Source organism: Macaca mulatta, chromosome 14, assembly GCF_049350105.2.
Source record: "Macaca mulatta isolate MMU2019108-1 chromosome 14, T2T-MMU8v2.0, whole genome shotgun sequence".
NCBI lineage: Eukaryota > Metazoa > Chordata > Mammalia > Primates > Cercopithecidae > Macaca > Macaca mulatta.
The window spans coordinates 16,998,111-17,015,521 of NC_133419.1; the positions used below are offsets into that span (position 1 = coordinate 16,998,111).

The following is a 17,411-nucleotide window of genomic DNA, read 5'->3' on the forward strand; positions in this document are numbered from 1 at the left end:
TATTATATCCATATTATAGCCAAAATACATTATAGAGATAATGTTTCTTTACACCATTTTTGGGGTGATTTATTCAATTTGAACATATCATTTCACTGGATACAAAACGTGGAATAGAGAAAGAAACTTAAATGCCAGATCTGCAACCTGTGGTTCAGTCACTTGTACCCCTTCCCTCATTCTGAATTACTCTTTCCATTCTATCAGGCCACGAAAGTCACCAACTACTAAGAGAGCTTACTGTTGGTGACTGTCATTCCCTTTGAAACAAGCTGCCCAGTAGAGTCTCATCTTAGTTACCATTAACAAAAATAGCCAAGAAAAATATAGGTCTCCTTACTATACAGAAATTGTGAGAAAAATTATGAGATTCAGCATGTGATTTGGCACCTTGGAAATTTGTTCCCTAGATCTTAAAGGGTGACCACCGCCTTCTGTTGCATTTGTTTTACCTATTTTACCAAGAATCAATTGCATTTATAATTAATATAAAGAGATGAAAACTGAGAATCTTGATATTTACTGAAGTGTTCAGATACAGAAAGATGTACACACTCTAGGTAATAAAAGAAGAGGGTTTTCCTTGTACTCTGTGCATTGGAAACTGCAAGTCCTTCAGAAGCTGTGTTTGTTGAACCTAGTCTCATTTTCATGTCCACTCTCATAGTCCTTACACTGTGCTTTTGCTGCTGGGGCTTGCAAACTGCATTCCCCAGATGTCCTTTCTAGCTGCCTTCCTTTTAGATTCCACCAGAGGAAGTAAGGGAATAAGGGTAGGAGGGGGAGAAGGGAAGATGGGAAACAAATGGAAAAGAGAGAAGAAGAAAATCTCTTCTTGATTTTCCAGTTCCTCTTAATGTGAATTTAGCCACAATGGATAGTTGGTGGATTCCAGCTTTCCATGATAACCTGTCCAGAGGCAGGAGCAGCCATCTAGCACAGCCTTCTTTGGACCTTGTCTGAGCGTGTCACAGGAAACTGGAAATCTGAGTCCTAACCCAGCCTCAGCGGCCCTGACACACTGAACATTATGCCTCTTCCTCAAGGGATTAACACCGGGTGACTGAGCTGCTTCCACGAAGTTCTGACGTTCTGGGGACAATGTTTCTTCCCTATTGCCCTCCAATATTAAGAGCAATAGCTGCTTCCTAAACTCAACAATCTTTAAATAATAGAGCATCACCTGTGTGCTCTTTTGGGCCTCTAATTGCTAACATTTCGTGAATTAGATCCGGCAGAGCATTTGTTCCCCTAAGTAGACCCTGACTGCTAGAACACTCATGACAATGTGGACCAACTCACAGTTCTTGAAAGCTCTCTAAGTGCTCTAAATCTGCATAGTAATCCCAATATGCTTATCATAGCTTCACCAATATCTACTCATCCATGCATTTCATAACAATAAAAGATTTTTTAAAAACTTCTCATATGCCACTGATGATGAAATAGATAAAAAGTTAAATAAACCCCAAGACTCAATGACTTCATTTAGATACACACTGAGTTGCTTCCTGATGTCAGTAAGTACACATATATTGTGAAATTTTAATCTCAATAAAATTCCGTGAGGTTAAAAGCATTATCCCATGTTAAAACGAAGGAAACCAAGGACTGAAGAAGGTAAATTACTTGACAAATTAAAAAGCCAGGGTCAAAACACCAATCTCAGTTTTGAAAAACTCAAACCTATTGCTTTTCTAATATTGTTAGGGACATAAAGAGAGAAGTTTAATTTAAACAAGTAAATACAATGAAGAAATTGACATAAGTTGTAATGGAGTCACAAAGAAATCATCAATGATGCATATAATTTAATAGGGAATTAAGAAATGTGGTTTAGGTACATATGGAAAGAATAAAATAAAAGTTCAGCAAAAAAAAAAAAAATGAAAAGAACATGAACAGAGGTTAAAAGTCATGTCAGTAAGCATCTCTTCATCAATAGATTTTAGAGTTAGTATGAAGATAAACAGTAAAGATAAATTAAGAGAAGCGGGTTAATTCAGAAATGCTGTGATTCATAATAATGGTTCTAAATTATTACCTGTACATATTTATTTTATATGTATATATGTGTGTGTGTGTGCACGCGTGCATATGTGTGTGTGTGTGTATAATAGAGAGAGAGAAAACTAATAATTATGTTCCAGAGATTATTCTAAGCTCATTTTATGTGATTCCAGGTTCTTTAATGCAATGCCCCTAGAGTCCTGTGAAATTATTATTTTTATCATCTATCAAATGACATAGTACCCAAAATTTCAATGACATTGGACACTGCAACAGCAGAAACAAAATAATGAAGAATAAAACAAAATAAACAAGAAACATAAAAAATCAAACAATGACAACTACATATATATTCATAGATATATGGAATTCTCATTCTGTACAAACTTTGACGATGGTGTAATCGTCATTATAAATAATGGAAATTTTATTTGTAAAAGAATCATAGTTTCCATAATGGATACTGAAATAAAATGTAACTCCTCTGAGTTCTTCATTAGATTTGTGAAGGTTTTACAGAAAATTAAGTGTTTGTATCTTAATAATGCTGTGGCTCATATCCATTTAAAACATCTCAAATTTATTTTTACAAAAGTTGGCTGCAAATTTTAAAATATGTTCGATCCTATTACCTTAAATGTAAGAGAAACAAAGATAAGTGAATCAAAAAAGGCTCACTCATAACTACTGAGCTCCTTCTTCTCTCTACTCCAACACTGTGCCCCTCCCATGAACCCCCACCTGCCACTACTTGGGAATCCTGAATTGTGCTAATAAAATCTTCCCTAGGAGTGAATTTTGGAACTCATCACTTTTCTGAGAGCTTCTTTCACATCTTTATTTCTCACGCTATAGATCAGAGGGTTCAGCATAGGAATCACGATAGTGTAGAACACAGTGGCAACTTTGTTAGCATTTCCACTGTTGCCTGAACTGGGCCTGCAATAAATGGAAAGGATTGTTCCATGGAAGACAGTGATGGCGGTGAGGTGGGAAGCACAGGTGGAGAAAGCTTTATGCCGGCCCTCTGCAGAGCGCATCTTCAGGATGGTGGTAAGAATTAGCAGATAGGAGGTCAGGATGATCACGATGGTAACGCTCTCATTCAAAATGGTCACCAGGAACAGCAGTGCCTCATTCAGAGTGATATCAGAGCAAGCAAGACTTAAGAGAGGAGGCAGATCACAGAAGAAGTGGTTTATCACATTAGATCTATAGAAGGGGATCCTCAGAGCTAAGCACAAGTGAATCAGAGAACACACCGTCCCACAGAAGTAGCAGCAAGATGCCAGCTCCACACGCAGCTTCTGAGACATGGTGACCGTGTACAGCAAGGGGTTACAGATGGCCACAAAGCGGTCATAGGCCATCACAGCCAGCAGGAAGACCTCAGTGACCCCACAAGTGCAAAACAAGTAGAATTGCACCATGCACCCCAGGAAGGAGATGGTTTTGTCCTTGCTGAAGATATTAGCCAACATCTTTGGCACAATTATTGAGAAGTAGCAGAAATCTACGAAGGACAAGTGGCTGAGGAAAAAGTACATGGGGGTGTGGAGCTGAGAGCGGACCTGAATCAGTGCAATCATGCCCAGGTTGGCTAACAAAGTGACTCCATAAATGAGAAGGAACAGCAGGAAGAGGCCGACTCTCAACTCAGGGACATCTGATAGTCCGAGGAGAATGAACTCAGCCAGAGCGGTGCAGTTTTCCTTGCCCATGTCTCCAACTTATATGAGATTGGAAGAAAAAGAAACTTAAAAATTATTCTTCATTATATAGTCTAAATTTTAGTTTTGGCTGTATCCTGTAAAAAGACATCAGAAAAAGTTGAATAGTTAATCTTATCAGCAAAGAATAAAACTTTTTGTGAAATTTTTAAAAGTCCAACATTGTGTAACACAAATGCATAAACTTAGTTGAGTTCAAAGATCAAACAAAAATATTAGCATTTGTATGAATTTATATTGTTCTTTTAATTAGTCTTTCACAATTGACAGCTTTGCACTGAATCATTGGGAATGAGGTCAACTTACTATTTAATTACCCTCCTTACTCTTTCAAATTCAAATCCCATTTTCTTAGCCAACTCCAAATATTGGGATGGTAAAAAATAATATTTAGAATCTATGGCACTTCTCCCTGAATTTTTTGTTACAATGATGAGAAATACACTTATTTAAGATGTTAACAGTCAAGCATTTGTATTTTACTGATATATTTTAGATGAAGAAACTCATTTTATAATCTGTATTAGTATTTTCTCTGTAAAATTAGCATGGTGATTTGGTTAATTATACTTTTCAGTGTCAGCCATGGTTTAGGGAATTGGTGCTCTTGAGGACAACTTACTGTAACTATGACTCCTCAGTCTTAAAAAATTATGTCTTAAATAAATTTACTGCTTTCAATCTATTTGAAGACCTGATCAAAGATGTGCACAGGAAATTACTAGGAAAACTTCCCACTGCTGCTTTGCAGTATTATTTGTAATATTAAAACTTAGAAATAAAATATCAAATAAGAGAAGATGATCACAATTGTAGTGTGTACAATATAAAAGCATGCAGTTATATAAAGGATAACTTTAAATCATTTTAATGATATCAATAAATGACTGTGAAAAGGGATAAAATAGTTAAAAATAGCCAGAATGTAGAGAAAAAATATTATATATTATGATAATGTATAATATAAATATATATATTTATTCCACACACACAATCGTATACTTAATCCTTGCAACATCCATGAACATAAATATTTATTTTAAAAAATCTATTAACTTGTCTTACTTCTCCCAAAGTATCATTATTATGGAGTGAAATGGGGAAAAAGGTTGGAATTTTTTAAATTAGGGACACATACTTTTCAGACCTTTGACACACAGCAAACGTAAAGTGAGGGTGAGAATCCTATCATTCTTTCTCTTCCTGACCCTTGATAGATTCATACATCATTGTAGAGGCACCAATCAAGCACTCCTGGAAGAAAAAAATCTGGACTAGAGACCAACACAGCCAGACATTTTTCCCATTCTTCAGCTGATTTCAAAGATATACAGCGTGCATATTACTAAATGCCAGGTTGACAATTTTAAAAATTGTTTTGATGATATGGTTTTCTCTCTTAAAATGACCAGGAGAGGTGAGTTGTGTATCCTTCCCTGAGTCCAAACTAATACACACTTTTGAAAGTCCTTTCCTGCTTTCTTTTTTTTTTTTTCCTTTTTCTTTTTCTTTTTTTTTTTTTGAGACGGAGTCTTGCTCTGTCGCCCAGGCTGGAGCGCAGTGGCCGGATCTCAGCTCACTGCAAGCTCCGCCTCCCGGGTTTACGCCATTCTCCTGCCTCAGCCTCCCGAGCAGCTGGGACTACAGGTGCCCGCCACCTCACCCGGCTATCCTGCTTTCAAATCTAAAGAAAAAAAAAATCAAGCTGTTAATTGCACACAGAGCAGTGATTCTTTGTCAAAAGTGACTTTGATCCCAATGACATATTTGTCAATGTCTGGGGACATTTTTGGTTGTTACAACAGGAAAGGAGTGCTATTGACATGTAGTGGGGATGCTGTTGAACACTCTCCAATGCCCTCTACAAAGCACATGAAGGCCCCTGCCCACAGCACACAAAACAAAACATTATCTGGACCAACATGTCAATGATGCCTTAGTTGAGAACCCTGCCACAGAGAGACATTTCGACATGCTTTTCACAAAGACAAAATAATTCCTCTTCTTTCTGCTTCAGAGGTTGTTCTCATGTCCATGACCCTCCATGTCCCTCCATGAACAGTCCTGTTCCTGTTGCCTCTTGCTGCCACCTTCAGCATCAAGGTGACTTTGGAGATAATCTCTATGCAGTGTTTACTAGGTTGTATGGACAGAGTTAGTGTGATAGAAGGGAAAGAGGGAAGGAAAGAGAAAACAAACGTTCATCCCAATTTGTTCAGACTGCTTTTCATCTCACACTAATAGCTGTTATATTTGCTATTGCAGATGAAATAGTTTCCACTTCCCACCAAATTGTCCCTTAATACACAATGAGAAAAATATTGTCATCAAGCAGTGCTCAAACCATGGCATTTAAAAAAACATTATCTGATTAAGAGAGGGATAAAATACAGATTTTAAAAATTGTATAATACTATTTCCTTCCTTTAGACTTCCTCCTTCAGCAATGTATGACTATAATAAATTACCTCGATGAGGAACAAAAGTCAGGGTTCCAGCTCCCAGAAAATAAAATTTATGTTCATTCTAAAAACTACACAATGTAGTTCAACCAACCAACCTATTGGACAGACATCGCTTCCCCTATTTCTGAAGACGCTATGATGGAAAATGCTGTGCTTTATATTTGTGTGTGTGTTTGTGTGTGGGTGTGTCCCTGGGGCCCACATTTCATAAACTTCCCAAAACGATCACTGATCTCTGTGGGATATCGACAAGATATCAAGGAAACCATCGTATCTTGGGACTCCAACAATTATTGATCATTATGGAATATAAAAGGGGTGAGAAAAAATCCAACTTGGTTCATATTATTGTAATCTAACGCAATTACATTCAGAGTTTGTGATGAATTGCAGAACACTGTATGCCACATCCAAGCATTGCCTCTGAGAGTCAGTACTCACATTGCCATTATGAAATATATGAATAGGTCTTATAAACTTCGTCTATCTTATTATACTCAAAAACTCCGTCCTACAGAACACAGAGTCTGAAACCACACCAGAGATCCTCCAAATACCAGAAAGGGGTGGGGATAATGAATCTCTTTTACTAAGAATAATAATTGGTTACATTTACTAAGTACTTCCCCTGTGTCAGGTACTATTCTATATATAACTATGAACACATTTTTTTCTTCATGAAAATGATTGACATCAGTACTGTTGTTATTTCCCCTTTAAAAATAAGGTTATGGAGGTACAGCATTTGTAACTTGCCCACAGTCACACACAGATTCCTTGGTAAAGAGTAGCCAAGCGTGACTTTTTGTTCGTGCCATCTGTGCATCTGTAAGGAAGAGCAGAGTTCCAGAATGGTACTGGTGTGAGTGACTCCTTCTTCCATGCTGGTTGGTCATTAAATGGGAATTTCTCATGGACCTCCTCAAGTTCTGCCTCCTTCCTGACTAGATATAGGAAGGTCAACCTGAACAAAGTGTTCAAGTCACAGTCTGTGTGACCCTAGAGAAAGCAAACATTTGAATAATTCCATGGATATAATGAGTTACAATCTATCTGTGTTTTCCAAAATTGATCTGGGAATTCTCTGAATTGGAGGACCCTACTGGGTCTCCTTTTGTACCCAGCATTCTCACAACCACTTTTCTCTCACTCTTTAAAAGCAAGTGATTTCACTAATCCATTCACATCTTTCCATGTGAATCACTCTGATGAGAAAAATAAAAGCCAATATGCAAGGCCTAAACTTGAAATGCTGCTATCCATGAGGCCTGAAGTTGCCTTTAATCAAAGCACTTCAAACCCATTGTATGACTTGTTTCTGTTTTGTGTCTGTAAATTTCTTTTCATGGAAAAGAAAGGCAGTTGACATGTATTCTAGCCAGTATAACCTTGGCCAAGCGTGATGACTAGTGACTGCAATCCCAGAACATTGGGAAACGAAGGTGAGCAGATTGCTTGATCTTAGGAGTTCAAGACAAGCCTGGGAAACATGGTGAAACCCTTTCCCTACCAAAAAATTTTTTTAAAAAAGTTAACCGGGTTTGATAGCATGCATCTGTAGTCCCAGCTACTTGGGAGGATGAGATGAGAAGATCACTTGAGCACAGGAGTTCCAGGCTTCAATGTGCTGTGCTTGCACCACTGCACTCCAGCCTGGGTGGCAAGAGAAATTCTGTCTCAAAAAAAAAGCCATTGGCTATTGATTATGAATATATGCATAATATATACATATTGATATGGTTTGGCTGTGTCTCCACCATGTTAGCCAGGATAGTCTTGAATTGGATAAATGGTGTTCTTGTGAATACTCTTGAATTCTACTTGATCCTTTTCATCTCAGAAATTGTCTTCGTTTGTCTTTGCCTTTTTGTGTCATTTGTCCTAAGGAGAGGAACCATAAGGTAGCACACACAGGTACAGGTCAATCTGAAAAGACTGAGGAATGGAGGCACATGATTTTAAGCAGCACTTTCTTTGTCCAAACATGCCAACCTCTCACAGTTTTTCTCATCTCAACCTTGTTCCCTGGATTTGTGCTGGGAAACTCCCATCTCAGTGTTGCCTGCCCAGTGTCACAGATTATCAGGCCTATACTGAAGGTGTCTCACATTCAGTGAGTGACTAGAGATCTGAGAGTGAATTTTTGGATCATGGAGGCTGCACTTTCTGCACTCGCTCCAGAAACACCCCTTGCATCCCTAGTAAACGTTTATTCTAAACCTAGGAAGTTATTTCCTGGTCTTTCCATAAAAAGGCTTGTTGTATTAAGTCACCATTGGACTATACACACCAGTAAAGATCCTAATTATCAATGGGAAAAAGGCAAATATTTGAATTAGAAAAACTTCTATATTAAAAAGATTAGGGAACTCTCATTTTAAACAATTTGGCTGTTAGTACTTATGGAAAGATCAGATAGAATGAAGAACTCAGAAAAGTATACAACTAGTCTTAAAATTCATCTTAATAAAGTTAAAGAACAAACAGCAGACCTAGAGCAAAAATTGAAATCAGCTCCCACTGTAAGTCCTGCTGCTCCACCCACTGACATCCCACTTGATAACCAGCTCTGTCCCTGACCAAGCAGAAAATCTAGTGGACCTCTGTACTTCTGGTTTGAACACCTTGAAGCAGTATTTTTGTCCAATGATGCCACAGGTTCCTCTCTGGTGAACCGTCAGTACCTCCAGAGCATGGTGATTCTAAAGTAAAATGGAGGCCAGAGGCCAAACAATCAACTTCTGATTAGAGTGTTTTGATTTTTTAACGTTTACTTTACATTCAGGGGTACAGGTGCAAGTTTGTTTAAAGACAAATTGGTGTCACAGGAATTTGGCATACAGGTTATTTTGTCGCCCAGCTAGAAAACATAATACCTGATAGGTAGTTTTTGATTCCTCGATTGTTTTTAATATTTGAACCAAACACTCATGCCAAAACTGCACCTAACAAAATCATCATTATATTTTTAATATTATTAAATGCCCAATCCGTGTTTAAATTACCCCAATTGTCTCAACGACGTATTTTTCCGGTTAGTTTGGATCAAGAGTCAAGATGTGGTTGTTACAGCCAGTTTATTCTGTTATATAACCAGTCTTTGTGTGAGAGCCTGTGTGTGTGTGTGTGTGTGTGTGTGTGTGTGTGTGTGTGTGTGTGTGTACGTGTATGTCAGGTAATTTTTTTGCAACGGAAAATAAGAATTCAGCACTCTCTGTATTTTGCTTAGTGCTTCATTTTGTGTCATTTTATTTATTTCTGTACTAATTCTTTTTAATGCTGAGATCAATAATATTTATTAGCTTAGGTTCATTCTTTCAGTTTTTTTAATGAAACAAAAATTCTGGCTGGGCTTGGTGGCTCACATCTGTAATGCCAGCACTTTGGGAGGTCAAGGCGGGCAGATAACGAGGTCAGGAGATGGAGACCATCCTGGCCAACATGGAAGATGGTGATAGTGGTCAGGTGGGAGGCGCAGGTGGAGAAGGCTTTGTGGCACCCACTAGCAGAATGGATTTTTAGTACAGTCACAAAAACGAACACACAGGAAGTGAAGAGGATCGGTAGCGTACGCACCTCATTGAAGGTGGCGAAGCCGAAAAGCAGCAGATGGGGGATGAGTATATCAGAGCTAGACACAGCGATGAGAGCAGTATACTCACAAAAGAAGTGGTTGATTACACTCTACTAAAAATACAAAAAGTAGCCAGATGTGGTGGTACACACCTGTAGTCCCAGCTACTTGGGAGGCTGAGGCTGGAGAATCTCTTGAACCCGGGAGGTGGAAGTTGCAGTGAGCCAAGATTGTGCCACTGCACTCCAGCCTGGCAACAGAGCAAGACTTTGTCTCAAAAAAAAAAAAGCGAAAGTTCTTCATAGATGATTCTGACTACTGTACATTGCAGTCCATTGAGAAGCACATGGTAACTGGTTGATGATAACTTTCCAACTTTTAGTGAAGAACATTCTGTTCTCTGAATTCAGGTTGTGTCAGCTTAATTACTTCATCTTAAAATTACCCACAACTTTTTGCCTAATAGTTGTTATGTCCGTTGAAATCATTACCTTTATTCATTTTTAAAATGTGGAGTTCTACAACTGTGATTGTCTAATTTCGTCCTTGTTTATGCTTTTATTTCTTCTGAAATTCACCTCATTAATTGGTAGGTGATGTTGAAATACAATTCGTATAGGAAAAATAGAATAAATATATATATTATTTAATTAATTATTTTCAGAGTCATGAATTGGTACCCTAATAACCATTGATATTAAACGATAGTTTATTTAGTTTTTTTCTTTCTTAGTGTCTAGATGTAAGCATATATGAGGACTTTAAATCAATTGTAATTGATAGTCATTTTTATGTTTAAAATTATTTTTCTGACCATAAACCAGCATCAGCCACTTCAAATTGCTTCCTATGCCTCTTTGAGACAATCTGATTAGCTGCTGATAGTATTCTAGCTTTCTGGAGCATTAAACTGCCCCAGGCTCATCTTGACTGTTTTCCACCCAAGACTTCAAATTAGCCATTTCTTCAAGAAGCCCTACTTTTGTTTACAGGGAAAGGGTTTCTTTTTAGAGAAAATTTGGAGAATGTTGCTTGAATTTGTAGAGTATTTATTACCAAATATTTGTGTTTATTTAGTCATTCATCTAAAGGTTAGAAATAATTTTGAAATATGGTTTCTCAGTGTTTTCAGATAAAATGTTTATTTTCATTCATTTTGTATAAACTGGACTAGATACAACTTGCAGAGATTTTTGAACCTGATAATACTGGGAATGCTATATCAATTCACATTTCACGATTCCATAAAAATCTCATACAAATGTATGCTCTAGGCTTTAGAAACATTTTAGTCTCTGTTTGGGTTGTTCGTTTGGATTGAAAACAACTTTTGAGACTAGTTCAGTGAAATGGAACTTGTGTGTGTATTAATTTCCAGAAAGCATCCTTCACATCTTTATTCCTTAGGCTGTAGATCAGAGGGTTCAGCATGGGATTGACAACTGTGTAAAATACAGAGGCCACTTTGACTGTTTGCTGAGAGTTTTTGGAGTTGGGTACACAGTAAAGGGAAAGGATGGTCCCGTGGAAGATGGTGATAGCAGTCAGGTGGGAGGCACAGGTGGAGAAGGCTTTGTGGCGCCCACTAGCAGAATGGATTTTTAGTACAGTCACAAAAATGAAAACATAGGAAGTGAGGATGATCAGTAGCGTACACACCTCATTGAAGGTGGCGAAGCCGAAAAGCAGGAGGTGGGGGATGAGTATATCAGAGCTAGAGACAGCAATGAGAGCAGTATACTCACAAAAAAAGTGGTTGATTACATTAGGTCCAGAGAAGTTTAGCCGGAGAGCATAACAAAGGAGTACCAAGGGACCAAACATGCCCCAGAGATATGACCCAGCCACCAGCAGGGCAGAGAGCCTCTGTGACATGGCCACTGTATAAAGGAGAGGATTGCAGATGGCCACAAAGCGGTCATAGGCCATCACTGCCAGCAAGAAAGACTCTGTCGCCACAGCAGTGCAGGACAGGAAGTACTGCATCATGCAGTTAAAGAAGAAGATGCTTTTATCTGCCATTACCAAGGTCTCAAGCAGCTTGGGAGTGACAATGGAAGAGTAACAAAAATCAACAAAAGAGAGGTGACTAAGGAAAAAGTACATAGGAGTATGAAGTTTGGGGTTAATCTTGATGATTACGATCATCCCAAGGTTTCCTACCACGGTGATAACATATATCAGCAGAAACACAAGGAAGAGAGGAATCTGAAGCTTTGGGTAATCTGTGAAACCTAAGAGGGCAAAGGTGGTCTCCATGCTCAGATTCCTTAAAACCATCATCATAATTCCTTTTAGTGGAAGGGTTGAAGAGAGTTGTTCCTGTCAAAGCAAAATATGGGGTGAATGATAATTATGTCATGACTTTCTTTGATCAAAAGAAAAAAATAAGAAGAAACAGTTATTGGTCCTAGTTTTGTCCAAGAAGAGCATGCCTCATGCAGGCAGCTGCTATGTCTATAACAAACCAAGCCAAGTCTTTGGAATGTCTTTCCATTTTTATTACACTTTCTTATATATATGAATATATATAAGAATGTATGTGTGTGTATATGTATACAGTAGTATACACATCCACACATTAGCTAGTAGCATGACATGCACATAACTTACAGAAAATGTTTACACATAAATATATAAACTAATAAAGATTCTGTGGAAAAATGTAAAATCTTTACCTCAAACAACAGCATACATTGCTACTGTATTTGTTTATACAGACAAATTGATTAAAATATTTAGAATATGTTTCTATTCTAAGGATAAAGGAAAATGTTGTAGAAATCTAGAAAAAGAGCACACTAATTCCACTTTTTACCAACTTTTCTTCTATAAAGGCTACTTTTTTCATTGAATATCTTAGTTGCTGAGGAGTTGATAAGGACAATGGCCTACTTTTGAGCTCTTGGTGGAATGGGCATTTTATCGGGGTTTATGACTTAAGGGTCTGCATCTGCTATAGCTCAAGTATTGCATAAGTATCTTACTCTTAACAAGTATCTTATAAGAGTCTCAAGATTTATCAGGCAAAAGTTCCCTTAAGCCTGACTAGTTTTCAATCTTATAAAACTTTATATACTAATTTAAGATGAATATAAAGGAAATATGGATAAAATCCATTTCCAAGTAGCAAGTTTACACCATTCATCATGAGATAATTGTCAATGGATATGAGGCTAAATATTTCCATCAGTGTTGACCTCATTTTTAAATATTATTGGGCTCAGAATTGAATTACACAGTGATTTGACATTTAAAAAGTCAAAGGCACCAGTTACCTATCAGGAAGACCCTATTTTCAGTTTCATAGAAAACCTGGATAAACTTACCTGCTACATACAAAGAAACAGGCTGCCACCCTCCTATCTCTTCAGACTGAGCATACTTGAGGCACCAAGACTCTTTCATCTAACTTTATAGCCCTAGGGACTCAAACTCTGGAGAATCACTAACAACTTACTCTTTACGAGCATCAAAACAGGCAATTAAGCCAAATGCCAAGTCTCTTGTGTCACATTTAGTGACTGGAATTTCCTTGAAGTTACGCAGAAAAAAAAAATGCAGCATGAAGTTAACTATCAGGCTTTGCTTGCACATAATTAAAATTACAATAAAACTTTAAATACTACCTCATCTGTTCCAAAATTCAGTGTGCCTCTTGGATTTTGACCAAGTTACTCAACTTACTTACAGAATGACCCAAAAGTTGTCCATTTGGAGTGGATCCCAAAACAAGAGAAAACTTACAACAAACTCAGTAAGCAAGCAAACTGTTGTGCTATTGTCCTGTGTGACACAGTATATATTATTATCCTTGAAATATATTTATCAGGTAGGGTTGTTCAGAACTTTAGATAGGCCTTTATAGTGAATTGCATGTCAGATCTTTAGGAGTTTAAAGAAAAGCAATATCTTACTCTGCAGTTGAGTACTATTCATTTGAGAGTCAGTTTCTGACTTTTTGATGGACTGCTATTAGAGACTGAATGATTGACAATAGCGACCAAGTACCATGAGGTGTGCAGCTGTCATTTGTGAATGGCATATAGTCTATCCTGTATATATCCTGCATATACATACACAGCAGCCAATAGCACTCCTATACCTGAAAACACAAGTAAATTTCATAATCAAGTGGTACAGATGTCCATGGCCCATACCCTTGCCATATTACTTCTTGTTCAGCCTGAATTTGTGTCTCATGGGGCATTCCCTATGGCAACTTGAATGTGGAAGGAAGCATAGGAGCCTCATTTTCAGATGATTCCCCATGATATGCTGGCCCACACAAAAATCAATAACTGCAGCACTATAATCCTACCCTAGAGTGGCCCTGAAAAGCAACAGTTAAAGAAAAATGTTCTAGTATTTACAAATTCAAAAAGGGTGCTTGGAACATGAGGAACACCTTTGAAACTTAGTTATGGGGCATGTTCTTTGGCAATACCTTAGAAGAATGGGGTAATAGCTTCCTGAATATATTATGTGTTTGAAATCTACAACCAACATACATTGCTCTTTCTCCAAAAATTTGTGAGATCCAGAACTTTTGGGTCCAAAATACAAATACAAATACAAATAGTTCTTCTACCCATCACGCTAAATCTTTGCTTCCCATAAGTGGAGTCATGAGCTCTAAGGGTTTAGAGTCTTATCTCCCAAGTGTGTCATGCTTCCACTAGAGAACACGGTGATTGATTCATTAGGTTGGAATTGTGACTTGTTTGACCAAGAAAATATTGCAGGAGTGATGTGAGCATTCTGAGTTGAGGCATCAAAAGGTCTTGCAGTTTCTTTCATTTTCTTCAAATGCTGCTCTGAGAACACCACATAATAAAACCATTGTAACCTATAAGCAGTTGAGAAACTCTTTGGGAAAATACTGAGGCGCCACAGCCAAAGGCCAGTACCACGTCACCTAATAAGTAAGTGATGTCATCTTGGAAGCGTTAGATCCATCCCAGTCCCCAGGTAAGTTCAGCAATGTGAGTGAGCCCCAGTGAGACTGGAAGAAGAACCACCCATTAAATCCAGAGAATGGTGAGAAATAAACTGCCTTCAGCCATTAAGTGCTAAAGTGTATTTTCCTTGGCAAAAAGCAATTTAAGTACGTTCCCAGTTACAATTTCCATGGATTGATTTGCTTACAAAGTTAGTTGCAATATCCATTATTCCTGTAAAACTACACCCACATGCTCAGAGCTGAGCCTGTAGCTGATTTCAGATGTGTCAATCACAGTGGGCAACCAAATATATATACATGCATATGTACATGGTCATCTATACATGCATGTATATGTATGTTTATACATATGCAAATATATGTTTTTATACATATGCATGTAAAGAGACAGAAATAGACATAAGTCAGAATGCAAACATTATGTAAATAAACTTCTAATTCTAAATTTCATTACATATAAATGGTATAATACCTGCTTCTTTCCTGGAATTATTTCTTATCATTACCAAAATATAAAAAGGTAAGGTATAATTTTCCAAAATTTGGACAAGCAAATACCATTTTCTTACCCAATATGTCCACTGATGTGAGTATGCTTTCATCAGAAAATATTTGGTCAAAGATGTGTTCTGTATATATAAGTGTATGCGTGAATTAAAACAAATAGGACACAAAATTCACAGTAAGTCCCTCTGTGTGTAGTGGAATCTTGTGTAACGGAACCATTAAGAGTGATTTCTGTACTAGTGGAATCAGATTGAATGATCATAACACATCTTATTTATTTTAAGTCTATTTAGGCTGTTTCCATTTTTTGTTATAAGCAATATGAAACTAAATATTTTTGGAACATCTATTCTGATGTGAACGTGCTTGAGTTTCTTCAGAGCAGTTATTTGGCATAATTTTTCATGTCATAGGTTACCCAGAAAATATTATTTTATGATATACAAGGATAAACTGAAAATGGTTTGTTCTTTTTCCAATTTTAGCACCATTACATTTACTTTATTTTTTGAATTTGTTTTTATAGATATCTTTATATTACGGATATTAATCTTTTGTCAATTAAATATATTTCAAAATTTTTCTCTCATTCTCAGATTTCTTTTTTCCATGTGCTAGTGGAGTACATTTTAATTTTAATGTAGTCCCATTTATTTTGCTTTCTATATCTTCAAAATGTTAGCCTACTCTAATATCAAAATATATTTTCCTTTATAGCCTTGAGAGAAGCCAAATCTTCTAAGAATTCTTAATGGAATCATTAATATAGAAAGCAAGAATTCATTGCTTACAGAGATATTTTCACCAGTGTTTTGCAACGTTTTTACATTTCTTAGATCCCTTTTGTTGTAAATTTTATAAAATTATTACTGAACCCCAAAAAATTGAAGTATTATACTTTAAGAATGTTGTTAGCAATGTATTATTTTAATATTTCCAATAAACACAAATTATTACTAGGCCAATGTCCAAAAACAATTTTGCAGATGTATACAAAATTATCCACAAGTATTCTGAAACTTAATACAAGCTGCAAACAACTGTCTTCCATCATGATAAACCAGAATCCGTCTAATCCAGAGATATTATTAATAATTAAATCCAGAACAATACATGTTTGGATTTCTGTGACGAGGTTAATTAAATGAACCAAAATTTCTGAAATATTAATTACAATATTGAAGAAACTTTTCATGTTTTCTGTAATCTAAATTAAGCTTGAAGGAAAAGATCTCTAAATTGAACCTAACAATATTTAAAAATTAATCCCAAGCCTAGTTATGAGACATATTGTAGATAATGGGAGCACTGTTTTTGTGGTGCTGACAAATGTAAAATAGTCAAAAAGTTATAGAGTATCCAGCTTAAAGTAAATACTTACAATTAGAAAAAGAAAGGTTTCCACAGTATAATAATTAGCAGCACAATCATTCATATAAAGAACCATGATCATCTTTGATTACGTTACACCTGTTCTTTGGTTTTTAGAATAGGAGATGGGAGCCATATTCATTGAGGAGACATCACCAGAAGTCTTACCTAGGTAAATAAGACATCATGCTAAATATTATTAATTTAGTCTGAACTTTTTGTTTCTTTCCCCCTGTAATTCATCCAGTATATTGAAGGCTGAATTTCTAAGTTACTTTTCTAAGTATTGGAGATAGAAGAAAAAATAAAACAGAAATTTCAGCCATCTTGGAGCTTGTCTCCTACTGGGAGAAACAAATACCAAACAAATAAATTCTTACATGAATTTAAAATATCACCTACAGCTATGAAAGAACATTAATCAAATTAAGGGGATAGGGGTGACCATCACATTATATTAGGTTGCCAAGGATGGATTCTGTGAGATGGTGATATTTGAATGGAAACATACATACCTTCATAGAAATACAGTTACTAAAATTACTTCCAATGCGAAAATATTTTGAAGTCTATTAACTTCTGCAGAGATTCATTCACAGTTTTGTACCTCGTGCTACAAATCTGTGAGTTCAGCCTGGGGATTAACATGGCATAACGTAGAGTGTGCTTTCTCAACTACCTGTGAGCTTTTGGAGTTGGTGCATGAGAGAAAGGAAGGATGGTGGAAATGTGGGAAACGGTTGGAGAAGGCTGATGTGTACTGGTAGAAAGTGTCTTTTAGACAAGTTGAA

At 36.7% G+C, this 17,411-nt stretch overlaps 2 protein-coding genes across 2 annotated transcripts; both read right to left on the minus strand.

Annotated features, from left to right (window-relative positions):
- Positions 1–2,795: 2,795 nt before the first annotated feature.
- OR5L1 (olfactory receptor, family 5, subfamily L, member 1) lies at positions 2,796–3,731 on the minus strand. Its single transcript, NM_001194579.3, is given in 1 exon segment — positions 2,796–3,731. A coding segment is annotated over 1 exon segment (936 nt).
- A 7,389-nt stretch (positions 3,732–11,120) lies between these two features.
- Positions 11,121–12,065, minus strand: OR5D14 (olfactory receptor family 5 subfamily D member 14). The gene has a single exon (XM_001096491.5). It carries the CDS (start codon positions 12,063–12,065, stop codon positions 11,121–11,123), a length of 945 nt encoding a protein of 314 aa, XP_001096491.5.
- Positions 12,066–17,411: the final 5,346 nt, after the last annotated feature.

Excerpts from the sequence above, each read along its gene's own strand:
- OR5D14 (XM_001096491.5), bottom strand. The coding sequence starts at position 12,065 with ATGATGATGGTTTTAAGGAATCTGAGCATGGAGACCACCTTTGCCCTC.